Source organism: Marmota marmota, unplaced genomic scaffold (genome assembly GCF_001458135.2).
Source record: "Marmota marmota marmota unplaced genomic scaffold, marMar, whole genome shotgun sequence".
In the NCBI taxonomy this organism is placed as follows: domain Eukaryota; kingdom Metazoa; phylum Chordata; class Mammalia; order Rodentia; family Sciuridae; genus Marmota; species Marmota marmota.
This window is the reverse complement of record NW_026000261.1, coordinates 5,766,577-5,791,993: the sequence shown is the minus strand read 5'-3', so window position 1 is coordinate 5,791,993 and position 25,417 is coordinate 5,766,577. Positions and strand designations below refer to the sequence as shown.

General features: G+C 39.6%; 1 protein-coding gene across 1 annotated transcript in view; it reads right to left on the bottom strand.

Moving 5' to 3' along the window:
• The window catches only part of Gucy2f (guanylate cyclase 2F, retinal), a 113,290-nt gene that overhangs the window by 22,812 nt on the left and 65,061 nt on the right, over positions 1-25,417 (bottom strand). Inside the window, 10 exon segments of the mRNA XM_048796867.1 lie at positions 334-374; positions 1,820-1,836; positions 2,708-2,822; positions 2,825-2,886; positions 3,670-3,739; positions 3,742-3,833; positions 6,023-6,164; positions 9,032-9,172; positions 14,397-14,553; positions 17,144-17,288. Coding sequence (XP_048652824.1) covers positions 334-374; positions 1,820-1,836; positions 2,708-2,822; positions 2,825-2,886; positions 3,670-3,739; positions 3,742-3,833; positions 6,023-6,164; positions 9,032-9,172; positions 14,397-14,553; positions 17,144-17,288 — 982 coding nt within the window.

Here is a 25,417-nt window from a genome sequence, read left to right as displayed (position 1 = left end):
ACTGCTACCTCCATGAGGGGCAGCAATACTGGCCCACAACTAATCCACACGGGCCAGTTAGGGATGAACATTTAGAAATAAAAGCAAATTTGTGCTCCTCATCTTCTCCATAGAAGTGTGCTCATTCTTTTGGACAACCAGTAAATTGAAGCTTTTCAGGTAAATTCAAAAGGTGAGTAAGCTGAAAGGCCAGTTGGGCTGGGCTACTACAGAACTGGATCTAGTTACAATCTATGTTTTCCTAGAGGACTACACTTACAGGATGCAATAGTTAAGAGAATGAAACTCTATCATACTGCCTTGACTAGAATCCCAGATTCACCACTTACAAACCTGAGGCAAGTCACTTAATCCGTGTGCTTCAGTATCCTCATCTGTAAAATAGGGATAATGACAACACTGGCCTCATAGTGTTTTCTAAGGACTAAATAGTATGTCAAAACACTTAATGTAAGCTATCACCATCATCATCATCACCAAAAGTCATGTCTTGAAACCAGCCTATGATTAGGCTGCAGAGAAAGAAATTTAGTAATCAGCAATGGGCTCTCATCATGACTTTCTATATAGCCAATAACAATGATCCTTTTCACATCTAGGGCTTTGTCTCTCAGCATGCTTCCATCCAGGGTCTCCATAACCTGGTATGGTTTGAGGAAAGGATTCCTGCCCCCAAATAGGCATGATTGCCTGCATAGAGTTGCATAAATGCTGTATGGGAGTGGAAACTCAGCGGTTGGCCATTACCAGAGCCTGATAGTTGACCCTTTAGCTTTGATGAGTCAGTTACCAGGAAGCCCCAAGGATATTTATGAGGGGACTAGAAGAGCAGGGAGCCTGGGCACTTCTGGGCCTTGGCATGTAGATTTGTATGAGGAATTACAGATTGCATCAGCTAGCATAAGGACACTGAAAGGGAAGGGAAGGTATAGAAAAGGGTCTGATTCAGATGGAGGTGGTGGCAGGAGAACTGAAAGTGAAAACAAATCACCAACTCCATAATTCTGATGTAGCCTTTTCACTTCCCTTTCAGATTATCAAGTGCCAGGGGAGGTGATTCCAATTTTACAGCTAAGGAAAATGAAAATACAAACGGGTTTGGTGATTCACTGCTGGTTCAATTTTTACTTCCTTTGCACAGTGTTGTTTTTAATAAACAGGACTGAAAAATTAGATTCCATTTTTGGATTCATATAGCCCTGCTCTGTCCTGGGAGCAGCCCACTAATTCCATACTGCATCCAAGTCCAAAAATAATTAATGGTCTCATCTCAAAGACCCCCAACAATTGTCTGAACAGAATCAGCTGGATTGATTAAACTAGTGGCTGTGTTACTGCCCACGCTGAATCATCTTTGATTTTAGTTTCAACTGAATTATCTTTCAGTGATTTGTTTTTCTCTTCAGGCTGCTTGAGTTCAACAAGTTAAGACAGGTAGTCTGATTCCATGGATTTTTTTTCCACCGTGGTTTCCATGTGTGCTTCTTGATTAGCTTGCAGCTCCTGTTGATTGACAGGTATGATGTCTATTTCTGAGCCCTATTTAGATGGTTTGGCCTAGCCCTGAGGCTTTCTACCTGACCTGAAAGGGTCCTGTCTAATCTGAGATAAACACACTGCCCTGTGATTTGAGAGCTGGAACATTTCAGACTACTGTGAAGGATCCAATGAATGGAGCTACTCATTCTCCAGCTCTACCTTGGTTCCTGGGACAGGGGAGCTGTCTAAATTCTGGGAAGCCTGGGGCATCTCTCTCCATCAGTAAGACAAGTATCCATGTTGCAGACAACGTAGAAATATCCCTGCACAGCTATGATACCTTTAGTCATTTTCTGCCTAGAACAAAACAACATATAAAAACAAGGGTAAGGAAACTGCACCAAAATGAATGAATGTTCTGCAACCTTTGACAGAGAAACTGGAAACTTATAGGCTAGGGGAGTGGGAGAAGATAGAATCAGGGGCTTACAACCTTACAATTAATCACTTCCCCAGACTTCAGACCAATAGGTAGGCTTTCGGTTACCCTGTAGCAATCCCAAAGTCTTGGGTCTAATAGCTCCCTGGTGTAATGCCAAGTTCCTTCCTGTTTAAAAACAGTACCTAAAGGAAGAGACCAAATTTTCATAGCATATATTAGAACTGCACAAATGTTACCAGGATGAACTGTTGCAGCCATTACTGTGGGCAAAACAACTATTTCTGTATCCTCTTCAGTGCCCAGAACAACATTGACTGCACTATGGGAACTCAGCCACTGAAGCACAAGTAGCTCTCAGCCTCAACCTCTTCTTAGTCCCAGTTCTAGAAAACAGATCAAAAGGAATCTGTCCGGCAATCTCTCTTTTTATTCTTTTTTTTTTTTTTAGTTGTAGATGGACACAAAACCTTTACTTTTTTATTTATTAATTTATTTTTAAGTGGTGCTGAGCCTCACGTGTGCTAGGCAGGTGGTGCTACCACTGAGCTACAGCCCCAGCCCTGTCTGGCAATCTCTTTCTGGGTTGAGAGTTGTTATTTTGTGAAGTGGGAAATGACATGCATTATGTTTGACCTCCATTTCCAAAGGAAAACCAATAGAAGTGGTGTACCACTTAACTTTTTATTCTTAAAGAACAACATCCTGTGAAAAATGCATCCTTCAAATCTGGAATACACACAGATGAGTTTAATATAAAAATCTCATTCTCTATGTTAATTAATGTACCTGTAGACAACATGACTGCCAATGACCATGTTGAAAAGTGTATACAGGTTGTTCAGAAGATCCACCTCACTCATGGCTGAGATGGTGGTGAAGCCCACAATGTCACTGAAGTACAAGTGACCAAATCAAAGGCATCAGGTTTGACTCTGAAGCCTTTTTTGAGGGATTCAGAGACTGATCTGAAAAGCAGACATAGCTATTTCTAAGAAGACATCAGCCTCCCTCTATGCCATACACACCTGCTCAAACATGATTTCTCTAAAACTCACTGCCAAGTAAATGATGAGAAAGGAACTGTCACCTGAGTAAAAACACTAATTCCTTCACTTATTCTACAAATATATATCAAGTGCTTCTGATGTGCCAGGCACTGTGCAGGTGCTAGAGTATAGCACTGAACAGACAGACCTGCTTCAAGTTGCCTTCATGGAATTTTTTTTCAGTTCTCAATACTGCTGCTTCAACTCTCCCATCCCAGGGAATGTTCCCAGGTGGTTGCCTTTCCATGAGACTAATTTCCCCAATTATCTCCTAGAAGATCACGTTACAACATGATAAGATGCTTGGGAAATTTGGGAATTGTAACAAAAAAATGTTTTCAACTAAGGAAGAGAAAAACCCTGGAAAAAACAACCCTGCTACCTTCCTGTAGGAGCTCAAGGGAGCTTTCTTCTTTTAATTGGTCAACATCCTGGCAAAGCAACGAAGTGACATATAGAAAAACTGAGGCACAAAAAACTTAAATGACCAGTATGATCCACAGGTAGTGGAAAATTAGGATGTGTGCTCTGCTCCCTTGGTTTCCAATTCTACTTTGATTTAAAGGTGTGACTCAAACCCACTGGGAGTAGAGGGGGTACAGGATAGGGGAGGGAGCAGTTAGTTGATGGGTAATTTCTTCTTCTTTTTTTAATAGAACACACTGTTATAAGGATTCACACTCCTCAGGTGTTCACACATACAGTGGTAGCATCTGTGTTAGAAGCATTTCCGTTTTCTGGTTTTCAATTTCCAGGTCTCCAGTACATTCTTAGAATCTTCCAAGTTGCTAGAATATTGCTCCAATATCCGAAGGATTGAATCGATGATATTGGTCTTCTTCCCTCCATTGAAAATATTAAACTGGAAGTAAAAAAGAAAGAGGAGTCAAGGAATGCTTATTCCCTAAACTCAGAGATGATGGAACAGGTCCCCTTATCACAAATCCTTTCCTCTACAGGGCAGGAGAGATGAGCCCTGATATAAATAGGAAAAGTCACCACCCATCCCCATTGTCACCCTTGCACATTCACAGGACTCTTTTACCCCTAAGTAGTTTTCTCTACCCTTCTGGGTCTTTCAAGTCTAAATGAATGTGCTCTAGCCAGGCTCCTTCAGTTCTGAGATGCTATCACTTGAACAGTAGTCATTTTAAAGGCAACAGAATTTGGTCTTTGGCCCAGGCCAGTTGTGGATGAAGTAGGGGAAAGGAGGCAGAAGTGACCATTTACCCTTATAGATTATCCGCCTACTAAATTATACTTATCCTCAAATGCTTCTGTGTTGCCAGTGAATAGTGGAAGTTTCCTGACCACTTAAAGAGTGTTTGAGTTCTACATGGTCATATCTACCCCTATTTCTTACCATGGGGTACAAGAACAATGGTGTCCCCTAGTATCTGTCCTTCAGTTCTGTCAGAGTCATGTAGAAATTCAGCTGCTTTTGCCTATCCTAGGCCCTGTGGCTACATGCCACAGATGTTCAATATACTGTCCTGGGTCTTTGTCCATCTCAAGAAACTTGGCCTAGCATTAAGATCAAGAGGGGTAGCTCCCTTGCTGTTATATTTAGCATGTACATAGCTCTGTTAACAACAATTTAAAAAAAAAACTGGTGGCAGTTTTGCTGAGCAAACTTCTAGGTCTCTGTTCCAATGGGTGTTGTTATAGAGCTGGGCCAAATGTGCTGCATGGCGCACCCAATGCCTCAAGGTGAACACTAGGGATTTTCTTCCCTTCTATTTGTCCACCAAGGTCCTGGGGGTAACCTCAGCAGCCGCTTCAGATCCTTTGGGTTCTCCTTATTGCCTAACTTAGAGAAATGCTTCTCTTCTTAGAATTTTATTAACTGCAGAAAGTTGGGAGGCTAGTCTTATAGTCAGACAGACTAAATTTCCACTGAAGCATTTTAGTGAGGGTAGCTCCAGCAATGTCTTGTTTGAAAGTTGCATGATGCATACTCCTATCTATCACCAGCTTTTCTGTTGCCTTCTGAAATAACATCTCTAGCATCAACACAGGGCAAATGCTTTATCTCCTGCCTCATGGTAAGTTTTTAGAAATTAGACCTTAATGGTCCTTTGCTTTTTCCATACTATTGAACACCTGTTTGAGTGTCCTCAAGAAAGCCAGCCAGACTAATGGAGGCATTGTTAGCCGGGGACACGGATGACTTCATAAGCAGGGCCCCTCAGGCTTTCAATCCAACTCTTTCTCTTTTCCGCCTCAGATACCTGCCACTCATAAAGCATCTCAGCGCTGTACTCTAGCCAAGCTCAAAAACCTCTCTGTCAGAACTGACAAGGCACTCTGGAGAGCACCCTCACTTTTGGTATCTTGTAATCTCAACAAAATTCTACACTGCATGCATCAAAAGAAGATCCACACCCTAGATTCCTTAGTAGGGCTCATTCCCCATCTTCCCTTCTGATTTTTAGTTTTAGAGAAAGAATTAACCTCTTAAGAAATTCAGTATCCAAAGGAAAGGGTTTATCACTTTTCATGTACCTATTGCCTTAAGTAGTTCTCTGGGAGACTAAGGAATCTCCTAATTTTGCATTCTCCATCTGCACATTCTCCCCTCTTGAACACCCTTTCAAATTTTGCATATTCTTCCTGATCCTCCAAAACCAATTTGCCATGATATAAATGATATACTATCAGAGTTCCCTGAGATCTCCAAAGCAAACTCAGCTCTATGAAGAGCCCCATGCATTCTATCATATCAACTTCTGACAGTCTCAATGTCAATCTTTGCAAATGCCTGCTAGTTCAATTCCATTGTAAAAAGATTGGTTTGGCCAGATTGTGGATGACCTGAAAAAGATATTCAGATACAGAAGTACACCAAAATCAGTCCATGGGCTCTTGGAGGATACAGTGGTGATGCCCTAGCACCAAGGACCTCAAAGTAGCCACTCTCAGATTGCCAAGAGAAGTATCCTTTTCCCTTGCAAGTTTATTCCACAATGTGCTAAACACCCAATTGTTGCACTTGGGTAGGGTGGCTTTAAGATGGCTTGTGGGCAGTGGTAAGATTTAGAGAATCTTTTCCTGGTTAAATAGTTCATCAAAAGTTGGTCATTGTTCTGCTACCTCAGCCCAGCACTGCTTCATGAAAGGCAGACATTCTGGAGGGGCATGCTCAGAAACTACTGGTCTGTACACAGAAGGAGGCTTGTTAAGCCTGTCTATGATTTCTGTCCAGATACAGAAAGAGAGAGGTTTACACATCATGGAAAAATTACCCAAGAATCAACAGAGATAACTGAGCTTTAGGCAAGAAAGGGGTTTATTAGGAAAAAACACAGGATCATTTTCTTTGTTTTCTCCTTAGGGGACTTGAATATCAATTGTATCTGAGCATAAGTCTGTATCAGACCTTTGGAAGGGGGTAAGAAATTAATCAATTGAATTATTGGTATCATTTAGACACAACTTTATCCTACTTCTACTAGGTTTTACTTACCCGATGTCAATTCCAATGCTTTGATAACCTGGTTTCCTTCATTCACACCCAAATCATCTAAACCTTACCCATAAGAGATGCAGATAATTCTCCCTGCAAGCTCAGGTCCACCACAAGTCTGGGCTTTGGGATCTGACTGGCCTCTAGGCAAAGGGAATTAAGAATAGCAGTAAACAGCTGAGGGCTTTATCAAGCCCCTCCTGGTTGATGATCAATGAAGGCCACTTCCAACAGAATATTTACTATATATCAGACTATGGGTTGAGCACTTTGCATGCATTATTCTTTGGCTTCTCGCTACAAACAGATGTGGCAATTTCCCCAAAGTCACATGACTAGTAAGTGACAGATTCAAATATGAACATAGGCAATCTCAATCTACCACACTGTTCTGCGTCCACACTTAGGGCCTCAATTGGGTCCCTATTCAAACCCAAAAGCCATTAGTGACCAAAGGTCTAGATCACCCAGACTGACCTTTTTACAAAAGGAAAAAGCTCACTCCCTGGAAGCAGGAGAAAATCCTTAGCTCTCAATGTCCCCATCAAGCCACACTGGGCTTCATTGACTTCAGCTTACAGCCTAGACACTTCCAAACCATTCCTAAAACATGAATCTGGCAATATTACTGTCTCAATACCTGCAAAATAAAAATCCAGGCTCTTTAACATGGCCCCTGACTACATCTTTGGACTCATTTCTCATCCCCAGTCCCCTCCCCACCCACCAACTCTTAACCTTTGCTTCATGAACCAAACCTTGCTTGGCCCACCAGTGTGCCCTTCCCACTCCTATATAGGCTATAACAAAATCAAACCCTGATAAGTGCCCCTTGTCTCCATGAAAAAAGTTCAACTCTTGCCTCTAATTTCTCAGCTCCTTATGACATCACACCTTCTCCTTCTCCTAGAGTAGCCTGTGTTGCATCCTGTGGTCAATGCAATAGAGTCATGGGAATAAACCCCTTGGAATGCTTATGCCCCATCTACTCTCTGTTAGAGGGAGTCCTTGTCCCTGTCTCAGAACACGATCCAGTTGAACGGGTCACCTATCTCCTTAGGCCCAGCGTGATTCATGCCCTTGAGGATCTCATAGTCCAATTGAGTTAAACAAAGACAAAGGAAACAAAGATGTAGCAGAGAGATGTACAGGTAAACACAGAGGGGGTTCCTGATCCACAGTGAAGAAGTCAAGGAAGCCTTCCCAGAGGAGTTGGCACAAGTTGGAGAAAGCAAGATGGGGGCGGGGGGAGATGAAGGAATTCCAAGTACTGTAAACAGCATGTATAAAGGCACAGAGGTAGGAGAGACCATGAGATTTTCAGGGCACTGCCAGGCATGTGGTTTAGTTGGAATGGGGGAAATAACAGAAGATAATCCTAGAGAAGTAGAAAATGGATGGTATTAGAGGCTTCTATATGTTGCATGAGGAATCAAGGTTTCATTTAACAAGTGATGAGTAACATTTGGGGTATTTTAAGTACACGACTGATGTGAGACCCTGAGAGCAGCAAAAGATAGCTAAGTGACCTTTTTTCCTTTTTAAAATCTTTTATTTTAAGAATAAATTTAGACTTTTTAAAAAGTTGCAAAAATAGTACAGTTGCCTGCATACCCTTCACTTAGTTTACCCAAATGTTAGTAACTTATATAACCATAGTACAAAGGAAATTAGCATTTGTCCAACACCCTATAGGGTCCTTATTTGAATTTCATCAGTGTTCCCCTAATGTCCTTTTTTTAAAATTTCAAAATTCCAGACCTCATGCTGTATGTAACTGCTCTTTCTTGGTTTTCTCCACTTTGTGACCTTTCCTCATTCTTTTCCTATCTTAGACACTTTTGATGAGTTCTGGACAGTTATTTTGTAAAATGTATCTCAACTGGAGTTTGTCTGAAATTATCTCATGATTAAATTGAGGTTATGAATTTTTTTTAGCAAGAACACCTCAGAGGTAATGTTTGTGCCCTTCTTAGAGCATCATGCCCGGTCTACATGTTGTTGATGTGCCTTATTTCTGGTGATAGCAACTGAGAACACCTGGGTAAGGTGGTGTCTGCAGGATCCTGCATTTGTAAACTTACTATTTTTCCATTTGTAATGAGTATTTATCTTGTGGGTTCATGCTTTGAGATATCCTGTTTCTCTTCAAATTTTCACCCACTGATTTTACTATCCACTGATGGATTTTGCCTGATAGCCATGTGTTTTAAATGGGTGATGAGAATGAAAACCTGTGTCATGTCACAGTGAAAGATCAGCATCCAGAGGCATCATGAGTAGTGCTGAAACCTTGGCAAGAAGTGACTCAAAGGAGTAGAGGGGACTGGAAAAGAGGACAAATGTATTGACACAGGTCTTGTAGGCACTTGGCTTATGTCACAATTTGAAAAAGGACTAGCTGCCTGGATGCCCCCATGGTTAGTGCAGATGCTTAAAGCCTTTTGGCTCTAGGTCCCACCTGCATACAACATGGGTTGCTTGCAGACTAGCAGTCTGTCAGCACAAACGCTCTTCTGGCAAATCACAACAGCCTGGGTTGGCTTGATGATCGAGACACAGTGGGCCTATGGTACCTTTTTGTCACCTCCTGCTTACCTTCAGCAGGCAGTTCCATCATGCAGAATGCGGTTCCCCAAATCATCACTTCTTGCATGATGATGGCAAAGCTACACACATCTCCTGTAAATCTGCTGCCACTCGGAGCTCTCAACAGTTCAGGGGCAGTCCACAGCAACTCTGCAAAGAAAGAATTGTGCAATGAATGTACGGAGGATTAACTGACACCTACAAGGCTCTCAAGGGCTGAGGGTGCTGTTTTATTGACTGCTCTATATTTTTATCATACAGACTGGCATGCAACCCCCCAGTCTGAATCTATTAATCTAAGGAATTATGCACAGAGGAAACATACAACCCTCTCCACCCCAGGACTATGCAGACAGACACAGCAGAGGTGTGGGGAAGGGCAAGAAGCTTGCAGTAGACATTATCTGGTACTTGCTTTCTTGCTCTCTTGAGCCTGCAAGTAGCAGTTGGCAGGTTTCCAGGGAAAGGCAAGTGCACTGCCAGACTGGTTGCCATGGATTTGCTGTTTGCTAAGATCTATATGTGTCTGGTAATTTGATTGTGCCAGGGCTCAGGGATTCACAACTTGCTTTCTCCAGGTCTTCTCTAAAAGGATTAGAGGATGCCCAGGCCTCCTCTGTTCCTTGCAGAGCAAAAAGGTACAACAGTTACTTTAACTCAGTTCTACAAATATTTATTGAGGGTCTAATATGTACCAGGCATTATGAGAAGTGAAGGGGCAGTACTAAAGATGAATCAGACCTTGTATTTGCCTTCAAGGTATTGAAAAAACAGTGGGCAAGACAGCCGTGTGTGCCCCTAAATGTAATATGAGAGAGATGGCGATGACAACCACTATATCATACATGTTAATGATTCTATTAAAAGCAAAATTTGAATACCCACTGTATGCTCTGATGTATTTCAGGCCCCATAGGGGACAAAATATTATCTAAGGTTTCAGTGTCTATGACAATCAGAATGTCAGAAATTTTTATAGGGGGCAACGTAGGCAATATATACAGAAATATATTTTGATAATATAAAGAGTAGTCAAATATAGTGGAGCTAAGTTTTGAGTTGAACCCTATAAAATTATCATGTCTGTGGGTTGAAAATGGCTGAATATCGGCAATTTCATCAGGTTCAAACTAATAAAAAATTGAGCAGACCAAATTAATCCAGGAAGGCTTCCTGGAAAAGTTAAGTCTTCTGTGCACTCATTAAGAAGGTCAAGGATGCAGCTTTCTGGAGCTGAGAGGGTAAGGGCTTTGCAGGGAGAAAGAACAGTATGTGCAAAAGAACAAGAGGCAGAAAGGAGCAAATTGTGGGTGGTAGGAGGGTGGTAAGCAGATTAGTTTGGCTGAAGAGAAGGGCTCTGTTAAGGAATAATGAGAAAGGAGAAATGGGGTTGATGAAGTGGGGGAGGGAGGGTGGCTTGAAGAATGGGGGCAGAAGGTGAGAGGCCCTGAGAGCCAAATGAAGGCATTTGGAATGAATACAAAAGGCAGTAGGGGTGCTGGAGCTGGAGAGGGATTTGATGAAAGCCTTGTTGGGAAGATTAATCTGGCAACCTGCACAAGTTGGATTGAAGGAGAGGCTGGAGTCAGGGAGACTAGCTAGGAAGTTATTGCAGTAGCTGGGGTGAAAGGGGCCTGAATGGGGGTGGGGCAGCATTAGTAGGATGAGGAACCAAATATATTAGAAGGCTACAATGGAGAAGGAAGTGACAGGACTGGGGATGGGCTCACTGTGCTTTGTGAAGGGGAGGGAATTGAAGTAAACAGGTTGACATTCAGTTAGGGAGGCAGGAGAAGAATGGCTGCAAAGGGTGGGGGTGTCAGAGGGAAAGTGATGGCTAACTTTTCATCTTGTTAAATTTGTGATATAAGAAGGGAGCCCAGGGGGCAAGTTGCTATGAAGCAAGAAGGAGGATGAAAGGTCAGAGATGACTGTGGTTTGGTAGTGAAATCCAGGAAAGAGAAATGCACCCTGGAAATTCTTATTTTCAGCCAACCCTCATCAAAATGATGGAACAAGAAATTCTAGCCTCATTCCTAATCATGTACCCATATTCTCGCTTTGCTCTCCAGGTGTCCCCAGCCTTTGTCCTTGTACTAGGCCCTATGGAAAGTCTCTGATGCACTCACCATATTGGTTTTGTCCTGATGTCTCCCTGTCTCAGAGGACAGATATTTACAAGTGAAACCAAAAGACTGAATGATATGTTAGCCAAAGAAATACATTTCTGACTGTGGGATTTCAAGCATGATGGTTTTGGAAGGGAGGGCTGGGGTGGACATTTGAGAGCATGGAAAATGGTATATGGCTGCTTCTTCCTGCCATCCACTCTCTCTGCACATTTAAAAGCACAAGAAGGGAAAAGAGGGCAAAACTCTTTGGTAAAAAGCTAGGTGATTAAATACAATCATTACCAAACAGTATTTTCAGAGAGCACTGACATGTATGTTGTTAATGGCTAAAATGAGGCTTTATCTGCACTATACTTATATAGTCGAGAGTGGGTAATAATGAATACACTTACAACCCAACCCCATTTCCTCATCCCCACTCCAGAAACAAGTAAGAGCCACTAGCCACCATTAAACTTGAACCCTTAGGAAAACTAGAAAAATCACTTTGGATTTTTTTGTTTTTTGTTTTTTTGCACTAGCTGGAACCAGTACTATCTCTGAGTCTTGCTATGGCAATTAAATCACTCTGGAGAACCAGCGTGGTACAGTACAAAATAACACAGAACTGGGAGTTGGGTTCAAAACCTTAGCTTGGCCACTAATTATCTTACTTTGCTGAACCTCAGTTCTCCCATCTGCAAAATGGAAGTTGAGCCAGATGACCTGACATGTATGTTGTTCCAATCGAAGATCCTATTAGCCTTGTCACCTAAGGCAGGGAAGCAGTTCCTTTAGTTCATTCTATTTCATTAATCCATAAATATTTATTCTGCCAGGTGACTTAAGTCACTCAGTAGGAGTCCCTCAGGAGGAAAACTTGTTTCTTGTTATCACATAGCTCATAGTTTGGGTGGGGGATGAGACAGCTAATTAAATGAGTAATACTAACAAACTATGGTATTACAACAAACTTCAGGATTCTAAAGATCACAAAGAAGGCCAACTTAGCTGAGCAGAGGGAGTCATGGAAAACTTCTCAATGCAGTGGTATTTCAGCTCTATAGAAGTAGAATTTATTCAGACCCAGCTGAGTATATGACAGAGTGGGAAGGGAAGAATAGGCAGAGGGTATATCATGTGTAAAGAACTAGAAGTAAGGGAAAGCCTGGTATAAATAAACATCTGGAAGGAGTTCAGCATGGCTGGAGCACAGAGATGAAACAGGAGTAGCTAAGCAAGGCCCAGACCAGGCAGGACCCATAAGGCATATAGAGGAATTTGAACTTTATCCTAAAAGCAATGAGAAGCCATTCAATGGAGGTCAGCATAGCTGTAACATGATCAGATTTGCAGTTTATCAAGCTCCCTCTGACTACACTGTGAAGAACAGACCGCAATTTGGAGAGTGAAGTGAAATGAAAAGAGTGAGAGACAGTACACACACACATACAGAGAGAGAGAGAGAGAGAGAGAGAGAGAGAGAGAGAGCAGGTATTCTTTACTTATTCTAAGACTGAATGTCCTTAAGCATGGAAGTTGCCAGGCTTGGATTAAATGGAACTCTGGGAAGCTAAGGATTGTGTTTTACCTTTTATACATGACAAAATTTGACAGAAAGTTAAGTACTTGCTATCAACTATGTCAGAAACAGGAATATGTCCACAGAAAGAAACAGAGAGTGGCAAGATCACTTGCCTTTCACTGTGATTATCAGGAGCATCAATCCTTCCAAAGCATGAATGGGCAGAAGAAAGGAAATTTAAGTTTTCATTTGACTGGGTGTAGGGGCTAGGATTCAGAAAGCCTGAATGGAAGTCCTAGAATTGCTGCTAAGTAGCTGCATGATATGGGCAAATCACAAGCCTCCACTATCTCAAAAATTGAGATAGTTGAAATAGGAGTAGCTAAGCAAGGCCCAGACCAGGCAGGACCCATAACTTCCTGAACTTGTAAAGTGTAAAGATGATTCCACCGAGAACTGGACTGTCCATCTCTATTTGTGCATATGTCTCACTTTGTGTCTTTTATTCTTTTTTCCTTTGTGCAGTGAAGTCAGCAGTTTTAAAATTTGTAATGCCATCTATTTATTTATTTTAATTGATGCATTATAGCTAAAATACAATTTGAATACATTATGGTATATTCATTCATTCACCCAGTATAATTCTGTTAACTTTATTGCCCAGGTCTTTCCCTTTCCCTCTCTTCCTCCCTCTGCCTTGGTTCCTAAGAACAATAAAGTACAGTAAGGGGATGAATCAGGGAGAAAGGGAGAGAATGGGCTAGTACTGGGGATTCAAATAAAGAAAACTGTGTTGTATGCATTTACAAATATGTCAAAATGAACCCCATTATTATGTAAAACTATAATACACTAATAAAATAAAGCAAATTTATAATGCCAAAGAACATCTTAAGAATATGGTTTTATATTGTAATTTTGCAACTCCTCCCCTGTCTTCTTGAGTTGTCTGTTTCTATGCATTTCTGTGTCATTCCTTCTCTTCTTCACCCTCACAATGTAAGTTAAAGCTTTTAATGTTCAAGTTTCCTATATGTATTTAACTGTTTTCATTTTCTCTTTTTCCTTTTATTTCTCTCTCCCTCTTTTCTATCAGTTTGTTCCCTCCTCCCCTTCTCACCCCCACATCTTAGATTTCTCCTATTTCGTTGATCTGTTGTGACCCCTACAGGCATTTCTTAGTTCTACCACTGGTGCAATGGACAGAAGACAAAACACAAAATGGACTACAGGCATGCTTACTTAGTAGGCCATAATTCTATCTGAAGCCATCTCACATAACCCATGAAACATTTATTTGCTGGTGCCCCTCCTTGTTTCTTCCTCTGACAGACATAATACTGGTGTATTCTAGTGACATCCCATTCTAGAATGTACTCTGTAGGGGTCCAGCTTCCAAATTACCCTCCATTCAATCTGACAAGTATTTATTGAGCACCTACTGTGTGCTTAGCATTCAGCAAGATTCTCCAGGGACTGCTGGGGTCTCTGAACAATACAGCCTAATCCTGCCACAGCAGGAACTGAACATTATTGCACTGGCTTTGTTTGGAAGGCTAGGCTGGGCTGAGGTTACAGCATGCAGACTTCATTCAAGTCCTTTGGTTTGGAAATGAGGCTGGATTTTCAACAAAAGTGGGGAGTTGAAATGAGCCTGAGGCTTTAATTCAGTGCATATTTTCATTTGAGCTTTGTGGTTACTTTGTGTGCATCAGAAGGGTACAAATTCATTGCTTACCTTCTGCAGAAGGTTCCTCTTCAGAGAGTCTCAGCATTTCTAAGATGTCATTAAAGCCATAATCTGTCACTTTTAGTACAAACTGCCCATCTACCACACAGTTCTAAGACTTTAGCCTCCCATGAACAAACTCACTGTGGTATAAGTGCTTCATGCCCTGCAAATGATACAACAGAATTTATTTAGCAACTTATTTAACTATTTTGTGCTTTTAGAGCCACTTTCTGATATTGTTAATGGCATGAGCTATTATGATCCAGAATTCAGCTTGTTCTCTTATATGCAGGCAAAACAAACCCTGACAAGGTGTTTAGGACCCTTCTAGCTCTAAAATGGTAGGCTTTGATGAAGAATTATATTACGTGTATATGGAGAATTATGTGTTACTTGGAGATTTATTGACATTTCAGAAACAGGATGGAAACATAATTGCCAAGAATTTGGTGATTGTGATTTTCTCCAACAGGTCTAATGTAAGTCTCATCCATTATTGGCAACAGTGAAAACTGGTACAGCTTTTTGGGTGGACAATTTAGCAATAGCTATAAAATTTTAAACATACAAACCCTTTACTCCACAGTTTCTACTTCTCCTCCAGAGAAATGGTTGCATATATGCACAAAGGGACAGAGAGAAGAATGTTCATTCCACATTTGTTTTTATAATAGTATATAATTAGAAATACACTAAATATCAATAAGGGATGGGCTACATTTATGTTACATCCTTGAATATTCTGCATTGCTTAAAACTGTCTGGGGTTGTGGCTCAGTGGTAGAGTGCTTTCCTAGCATGTGTGAGGCACTGGGTTCGATCCTCAGCACCACATATAAATAAGTAAAATAAAGGTCCATTAATAACTAAAAGAATATTTAAAAATAATTAAAATGAATAAGATAGATCTGTATGTACTGACAGAACTCTACACCAAGGTGTAAGTGAAAAATAGTAATTTGCAGAAGTAAGTGGTAGCATACATATTTAAAAAAACAAACAAAAATATCATCTGCAATGTATGTAAATATATATAAAATGAATTACAAGTCCATTCACCAAATTGTTAGCAATAGCTAAATTTGGTGGGGGATATGAAGAAAAATGGTTGGGTAAATGTCAGTATTTTCTCATATATACTTATGCCATTTGATTTTGTGTTAATTTAATGTCAATTTGCATTAAAAATAGACAATAAAAAAAGAAAATGAAAGCTGAATATCACTGATCTCTGTTCTTGCCTGGCAGCCTTTACATGACATTCAAATGGGATCTATCAGGACTCTATCATATGGGTTTAACCATTCTGCATATAAATATATCCATATTCTACTTCATTCATTTCAGAACCATTTATGCTGAGAGTACTTTTAAGTATCTGGATCTGTTTTTCAGCCTAACATCCCTTTGTATTTGAATGTTTCACATCTTATGTTCTAAAAAAGTCTGCACTTTCCAGTACTTCCAAGTAGAGTCTACAATCAAAAGATATCCCTCAGGTTTCCTAAAGCTTGGGTTTCATTCATCACTGGCCTGAGAACACTGTCATTTAAAGGCCTCTCCCTTAAGCCACTTGGTTTTGCTTATAGAGTGAGTAAAAAGAATACTAGAATAGGTATTAGGAGATTTATAATCTATTATCACTTCTGCCCTTTCATAGTTAACTGATAAATATTTATTTAGTACCTACTATGTGTCTCAGACACTACATAGTAAAGCGTAGCTCATTTAGTTTTTCTTAGCCTCTATAAAAGAAGAATAATCACCCTATCTTAAAGAGAATGGAAGTGAGGTAATGTCTTCCCCTTCCATGCCCCCTTGAAAAGGTTTAGGCCATGATACAGAAATCAAGACTGTGATCAATATGCAGAAAGCTTGACAAGTAATTGATTATCCAGATCAACCCCACAAAATGCACATACACCCAATTTGCCTATCATTTCATTTAGTTCATGGATTCCAAAGAAGCCCATCTATGGAACCTTCCATGAACCTTCTTGGCTGTCAGCAGCCCTTGGAACTGAAAATGCAGGTGCTGGCTTATAGAATCAACAGTTTTTGGCTTTCTGGTAGCACTGAGTTCCCAGCCCATACCTATGGTAAGCAAAGGCTGAGTCACCTTTTGGAAGGTAAACACTAGAAGGTGACGCTAAGTAGCACCAAAGATTCTGGGAATGAGCACTTTCCCACATCCACAGAGAAAAGAGAAGTGGTATACATATAAATTATATATATATATATATATATATATATATATATATATAATTTATATATATATATATTTTTTTTAACTTCCTATTTGTCATCAAGTATTCTTCTGCCATATATATAAAGAAATGGTATACATATAAATTATATATACATGTATAAATATATATATTTATATATGTATATATAATTTATATATATAATATATACATGTATGATTTATATATAATTTATATGTATGCCATATATAAATTATATATATATATATATAATTTATATGTATACCATTTTTTTTATATATATGGCAGAAGAGTACTTGATGACAAATAAGAAGTTAAAAAAATAGTTGGTCCTCAAATTAAGGAGTGGGGCAGGTAAATACCGGCTGTATCAGTACCTTGTAACAAATATAAACAAGAGGACTGTGAAAAGACAGGAAGGAAGGTGAAAGAGTGGAATGATCACAGTGATCTGAGGAAAATAAAACAGCTCAAAACTTTTAATCTATAAGGGAAATCCAAGATTTCATCAGTCTTTTAATTAACCTTGATGAGATCCAGCAGGAGTTTCACAACCTCATTTGTCAGTATGTCTTCTAAGCTCCTTTGGGAACAGAATTCACTAATAATGGCAAACATTCCCAAATCATGGAAGAAGCCCAATAAAGGGTTAATGTTCTCATGATGCAGAAACAGGAGGGAAAGAGAAGAGTCACAGTTGTCTTGTCTCATTTGGGGAACAGAATTATGGGCACATAACATTCTCTTCATCATCCTGGTTGGTGGCGGTGGTAAGCAGAATTTTCACCCCATGAACTCTAACCCCTAGCCCTATTATGTGATTGTGTTATGCCATCTGGGCATAAGTAGATTAACAGAGTGAAACTAACCGAATCACAATGAGCCCTTAAAAGGAGAAGAAGGGCTGGGGTTGTGGCTCAGTGGTAGAGCACCTGCCTTGTACATGTTAGGCCCTGGGTTCAAACCTCAGCACCACATAAAAATAAATAAATAAAGATATTGTGTCCATCCACAACTAAAAAAAAAAGAAAGAAAGATATTTTAAAAAGGAAAAGAGAAAGACCAAAGGAGCCAGAGGGATTCAACCTATTGGCACTCAGTCTGCCAATATTGACTTTAAGATGGAGAAAGGAGGCTATGAGCAAAGGAATTTGTACAGCCTCTACAAGATGGGAACAGGACTCGGCTGATGGCCAGTGAGAAAATGGGGACCTCAGTTCCAAAACTCTATTGAACTAAATTCTGCTGACAAGCTAACAAGCCTGGAGATGGGTTTTCCCTTCAAGCATCTAGATAAGAACTCAGTGTAATTGACCCCTCAACATCAAACTTGTAAGATGCTGAGCAGAACACCCAGCTGAGTCTGGCTACACTTCTGATCTACACAACTATGAGATAATAAATTGATGTTTTAAGCCACTAAGTTTGTGTTAATTTGTTACAGCAGCAATAGAAAAATGAATGCAATAGACAAAGAGGGAAATTTCAGGCAGGAATTTCATTCAGCATACTTACTAGTAAATGCTGGAGCTGGGCCTCTCACCATGATTCCTCTGGGACTTTCTGAAATGGAGCTCGTGGATCCAAGAAAACTAAAGAGAGATAGTGCAGTAAAAAGTATAATAAGTTGTCTTTCTATGAATACTTATCTACTCAGCACCTATTAAAATAATTTCCCTACATAAACATAAGTTTAGACCTTACAAAATTGTATCAGAAAAAAATCCCTCTAGAATTCTGTCTACATTTTCCCTTCATATTCATTTTTCCCCACTAATATAAGACACATTTAGTGTGTGCTCACCATGTTGAAGACACAGAATGACATGCCAGACAAACAGAAATAAACAAAATGCAATCACTATCCTGAAAAAGCTGGCATTCAATGAGAGGTGACAGACAAATTATCTGACAATTGTATTTTACCATGAAATGTGTTCTGAAAGAAGAGGACATAGGATGCTGAGAGAGTTCAGATGTTCAATATCTAATTCAGCCTTGGGGGTCAGAGAAAGCTTCCCTGAGGAGGTAGAATCTTGACTAGACTGAAGGACAAGAAAAAAATTGACCATGTGAGAGTCACTTGATGGAGGGGTTAAGAGTGACAGCATGTTGTGTTGAAGAAACTGCAACAGGCCTAGCATGCCCACAAGAATGTGCAGAGGAGAGACCATGAAATAACTAGCTTCAGAAATGGATCTGAGCCACATCCCTTGGGACTTTGAAAACCATGCTATAAATTTTTTATATATTTATATATTGAAATTTATATTATAGGAACTCAGTGAGTGATTGTCATCTATTATTATTTCTATCAAAAGGCATATGAGAAAGAGAAAAATAAACTCCATAATCATATTCAGATTTCTACTTGGATTTGTGGGTAGTTGGTGGTGCTATACATTAATACAAGGGATTCCAAGGTAGTGTAGTAGTGGATGTTTGGTGCACCACCCACATCCCTTTTACTGTGCATTCCCCAGCTACTATGAGTTTTGGTTGATAACTCAGTTATCCCACTCTCAGAAAGAAAAAAAAAAAAAAACAGGGCCCAAACCAAAGGTAAGTCACTTTACCTTGGAGGTTAAGCCCACCCATAGATCTCAGGCAATGATTGGTTGTGGATAGTCCAAATGTCTAGTTATCTGGTTTCAAGGTGGGACTCATGATATAACGTGTGCTCCAGCATTTTCCCATGAGATCATACTGTCTGTAGTCTCCAGCTGAGATCAAATACTTACTTAGCTTTTACCTCTACCATATCCTGCTTTCCTCACTCTTTTCCTTTGAGAGCATTCTCTCAATAAGTAATCTGAACAAGAGTTTCCATCTTAAACTCAGCTTTTACGTAATCCAACCTAAGACAGATAGAAAAGCAAATTTCATGGTGTGGAACACTATAGATTCAGTTTGGGACATTGAAAATGAGGTATCTGTCATAGCCTGTGAAATTGCTGATAATAAATAAACATAGACAAATTTAAAAAAAAGAAAATGAGGTACCTGTAAAATATCAAGATGGATCTATTTGAAACAGTTGTATATTCAGGGTTTGGAACTCAAGAAAGAGGTCTGATCTAGATAAACAGACTTAGGAATTGTGAGAATATAAATGATATGTTAAATCAATGGGGATGAATGAAGTTATGCAAGGAAAGCATTTAGGAAAAAATAGAAAAGAAAAATGTATCAATATTTAAATGATAGAAAATTGAAAAGCAGCCTACATAAAAACCAAGAAGGGAGGCCAAAGAAGTGGAGAAAAGCCTATTTACAGCAACATCATTAACACTACAGGACAACTTTCAGTAAAGTGAGAAAAATGCCAGAAAGAATTTCAGAAAAGTGTGATGAATACCAGAGAGGTCAGGTAATTTGAAGAAATGTATTTAGTGAATTGGATCATTGGGAAATTATTAATTGCTGAAACTCACTATGCAAACATGTTTACACACACACACACACTTCATACATGTATTGGCTCTCTGTATCCATGGGTTCTGCATCTGCATATTCAGTCAAGCACAGATCAAAAATGTTTTAAAAATCTTTTTCTTGCAATTATAACCTAAATAATAAAGTATAACTACTATTTACATAGTATTTTTAATATTTTATTTTTTAGTTATAGGTGAACACAATATCTTCATCTTATTTTTATGTGGTGCTGAGGATTGAACCCAGTGCCTCACACATGCTAGGCGAGTGCTCTACCTCACAAGCCCAGTCCACATAGTATTTACATTGTATTAGGTATTATAAATAGTTTAGAGATAATATAATATATGTGGGAAGATGAGCATAGGTTGTATGAAAGATATCCCACTTTATATAAGGAATTTGAACATCCATGGATTTTGTTACCTGAGGGGGTGTCCTGGAATCACTCCCCCATAGACACTGAGAGACAACTGTGGGTGTATGTGTGTGTGTATATGTGTGTATACCATCATGCAAGTGTGCATGTACATACACACACACACAGGCTTAGAATAGTAGTAGTGTGAGTAAACAGAAAAAAGCATATATTTTTTAGAGTTCTAAATCACATTACCTATTGGTGTGGGGAGTAAAGGAAAGAATTAAATCAAATATTATTCTATTTTGAGCACTGAGAGGATAGTGGGTCATTTATTGAGATGGTGTGCACCTGGGGACTTAAAACATGGGCTTGTTTTTTTCCAACAAGATGACCCAAGTCAAGGTTAAATTACCCCTGGTGGAAATGGCAGCTAAAGATCAACAAAACTGCTTACTAAACACAAAAGTCTGACACCTATGACAATTCTCTTAGTCTACTATAACCTAAATTAATTAGGCAGACATGGAAACTCAGCCTACAGGTTGAAAATTAGTCACCTTCTTCTGACTTCATTCTCTTTTGAACCAAGCAGACAAAACTACTGGGTTCTGGACCTCCATCAGAAGAAAGATTACAAAGTGGTTATGTCAGAGACTGCTAGCTACTCAGAGCACATCTGCTTCCCTTTCTTGTTGGGCAAAGATAATCCACATTTACCAGCCTCTCTTGGAGCTAAGGATAGCCATATGACTGAATTCTAAGCAATGGAATGTAAGAGGAGGTAATATGTGATATTTCTAGGCTAAGGCTTTTAAGCAGCAATTACATTCCCTTCAACTTCTATGGCTAAATGCAGATTTCGATGAGGCCCTAAGATGGTCATAGACTCAGTTCCTGAATCACCATATTGGAGGAGAGTCTCCTGCCAACCAAGAACACCATTGTGTTATTATTTGAGTGAGAATTAAGCTTCTATTGTGTTTAAGACATTAAGGAGGTGGAAGTATAACTTAGCGGTAGAGCATGTGCTTAGCATTCACAAAAAGCCCTGGGTTAGATACACTGCACCACAAAAAAAAATATTTGGGGAGTATGTTACAGCATCTATCATTACACCATCAGCCCAAATTTGGAAAATTTCAGGCCTAGGTCCTTGCAAGATCTTTACAATCATCTTTCCTCAGCTATAACCATTAGAGAAAATCCTTCATAGGAAATAGGTAGATACTTCTATGCAAATATATCCCTACTAAGACTCTGGACAACCCTAGGATGCAGAAAATATTTGGAACACTTATTTGAGCAAGATAACCATATATTGGGTAGACATGTAATTTACCACTTCCATAATACGTACCATCAATGTGGCCACCATCAATGTTCAAAAAATAAAATCCTGTCTCCCAGGATTTTTGTTAGCCTCAAAATTGACATAAAACCTTTAAGCATACAAGCATTGACACCTGCTCCTGATTCAAACATGGGCCTAGATTATCTTTAAGATTCCTTCGCCCCATTAAAAATGTTCCTGGAAGTCGGGCATGGTGGCACACACCTGTAATCCCAGTAGCTTAAGAGGCTGAGGCAGGAGGATCACAAGTTTGAGGCCAACCTCAGAAATTTAGCAAGGCTATAAGCAACTTAGCAAGACCCTGTCTCAAAATGAAAACATGTAAAGTACTGGGGATGTAGTTCAGTGGTAAAGTGACTGTTTTAGTCAGCTTTTTTCACTGCTGTGACTAAAGGACCTAGACAGAACAAGTGTAGATAAGGAAAAGTTTATTTGGAGGCTTACAGTTTCAGAGGTCTCAATCCATAGACAGCCCTACTCCATTCCTCAGGGCTCAAGGTGAGGCTGAACATCATAGCAAAAGAGGGTGAGAAAGGAAAGCAGCTCACGAGATGATCAGGAAGCAGAGAGAGAAAAAAAGAGAGTCTCTGCTTGCCAAATACAAATGTATACCCAAAACCAGGCCCCCAATGTCCCACCTCCTCCAGCCACACCCCACCTGCCCACCACTCAATTAGTCCCATCAAGGGATTAATTTACTGATTGGGCTAAGATTCTCACAATCCAATCACTTCTCTTCTGAGCCTTCTTGCATTGTCTCACACATGAACTTTTGGGGGACACCTCACATCCAAAACATAACAACACTCTTGGGTTAAATCCCCAGTACATCATGGCAAATGGCAAATGGACATCATAACACCAGAAATGATTTCTGTTTGCCATTTTCCACAGCGGCTACAATGTCATCCTAGAGGTAGGTTTAGATAGTCTTAAGAAAATATTCTCAACCTCAGCACTCACCAAAATTACATCAGCCATTGACACCTATTTTTGGCAGCAATATTTACTATCTCCATAAACTAATGGTTGTGTCTAGCACCTTATATTATCTTGTTTTGTGGTAGAAAACTATTGATCAAGACTTCTTATCCCTGTATCAATTCCATTGCCTACAACCCAGGAATCAGTGATCATTTAGAACATAATAACTAGGCACTAGTGGAACACTTCTGCTGCTGTATTTCCCATGAACAATACTTTATTAATTCATTAAACATTTATTGACTATGTACTAGATGTCAGGCTGGATTTCTATTATGGCAGATTTTGTGAGTTTGGGGACTAGACTCCTTCTCTAAGATGGACTGAGGTCTCTGGTAGTTTCCCAATATTTAGAAGACAAGGCTTTACTGGAGGAATGGTTGAGCTCTTTCTTAAGGTATCTACCAAATTTTGAAGTGCCATATGTTGAGAATAGAAACAAAAGAATGAAGACCAAAGCCTCTGAAGTGCAGTCCAAATATTCCAATATTTTGATTGAAACCTACATACTGTTAGAGGGATATCCCTGAGAGAGTCGAAGTAGAGGTGGAATGAAATTAACTAAAGCTGAAATGTAACTTCAATATTGCTCAATCTCTGATTAGATTAATGTGATTATCCCTTATCCTGCACACCTAACAGATGGAAAGAGAAAATTCTCACTGATAGAATATATTAATTTGACCTTCTACAGTTTTGTAGTATAAAATATCTACCATATAATAAAAATTAAAAATCATAGGCTGGAGTTGTGGCTCACTGGTAGAACTCTCACCTGGCATGTGCGAGGCCCTGGGTTCAATCCTCAGCACCACATACAAATAAATAAATGAAATAAAGATATTGTGTCCAACTACAACTAAAAAGAAATATTTAAAAAACTAGATATTTGAAAAGGCAGAGACAGAGGAGGCAATGGAGCAATGTCTTTAAATTACTAATAAACCAAAAAACAGTAACATGTAGACTTTGTACAACCACAAGCCTGAGATCTCAATTAGAATAAGACATGTTCCATGTTTCTATAAATATTTCACAATGTACTCTACAGTCATGTGTATCTAGAAAGAACAAATAAAAGATGAAAGCAAAAAATATTGGAAGACAGTGAGAAGTAGAGGTAAAGCTATACTTGAAACTAAAATGGGTAAAATGTGAGTTTTCCTTCAAAGACAAAAAATAATTCTTCAATCAACATAACATAATCCAGACTAATAATGCTCAATAAGAAACCAAAAACCTTTAGGTGTACAAAGAAACAAAAAAATGTGACCCAGAGTCAAGGGTAAAAAATGACCAGTAGATATCAACTCTATGGAGACACAAATGTTGCAATCAGAAAAAAAAAAAAAGACTTTCACACTGATATTATAAATACATTTGAGGACTTAATAGACAATTAAGTTTTCATATATGAAAAACAAATATACAGGCATGGAATATCAGCAGAGAAATATTTACCAATACATTAATGTATGTCTACTTAAAATCAGAGCTTCAAATTACATGAAGAAAAATTCACATAATTAGATAATAGGGAAATTTTAACAGTAATTGATAAAAAAGTATTAATAAAAAGCAGTAAGGATATAGAAGATTTGAATTACATTATCAACTGTCATGACCTAATTGATATTAATAGAACTCTACAACCAACAACTGTACAATATTCACTAATTCACAGTGCATGTGGAATGTTGACTAAGATAGACAACATATTTAACTGTAAAAATTTATAAATTTTAAAGGATTGAATTTTCAGATGATATACTTTATTTGACTCATACTCACAAGAGCTAAATAAGGAATGCATTAAATGTGATATCTACAAGAGCACCAAATACCTGGTAATTAAGCAATATGTTTTACAATAATACATGGATCAAAAATGAAATAAAGAGAGGATCCAACATGGCTGCGGGCACGGAGAGATCAAGTCTCTGACCTCTCCAGCTGCGCGGGCATAGGGAGTCGTAAATTGTCTAAATGTTGTTTGCTCAGGATCACTAGGCAATGCTGAGCTGACGTGGATCTGGGGCGAACAGTTTGGGCCCCTCAGAACACACACACGGAGCCCGGATCGGCTGCATTCAAGTTCTCCTGCTTCTTGTGACTCAGCACTAACGATCCCGCTGAAATAACTGGTCGGCTCGTCTGAACATACAGAAGTAAAAGCCAACCGAGCCTTAATAGGCAGTGGCCACAGGACTGAAATGGGGCTTGGGAAAGTCAGTCAGGACTCACCCGTTGCATTGGTCACCCGGCAAAGGGAATGAACGGTCACCATTTGCACGGGATACCACCTTGGCAGAGAACTGACGTCACAGGCGGAGGAGATAACTTCATTGAAACCAGCGCAACAGGTGTATAATCCCCTAGCCATCTCTCTCCACACAGCGGGGAAACCTTAAGAGCCCCTCCCAGCTCTCCCGTAAGGGCCCCTCCTAGCTCTCCTGTGAGCTCCATAGCCAGACCGAGGGAATCAAGAGTGGCACAGGACTCGCGGCGTGGAACTCCCGGCTACCGCTCCCACCAGTGCTGACAACTGAGGTCTCTTGCACCAGCTACCGGGGGCATGGCTACTGGAGGGAAAGCAAATTCGCTGGGGGTTCTCAGCCCCAAGCTCTACAAACTTAGGGTCTGAGGGAGGCAAACAGGGAGA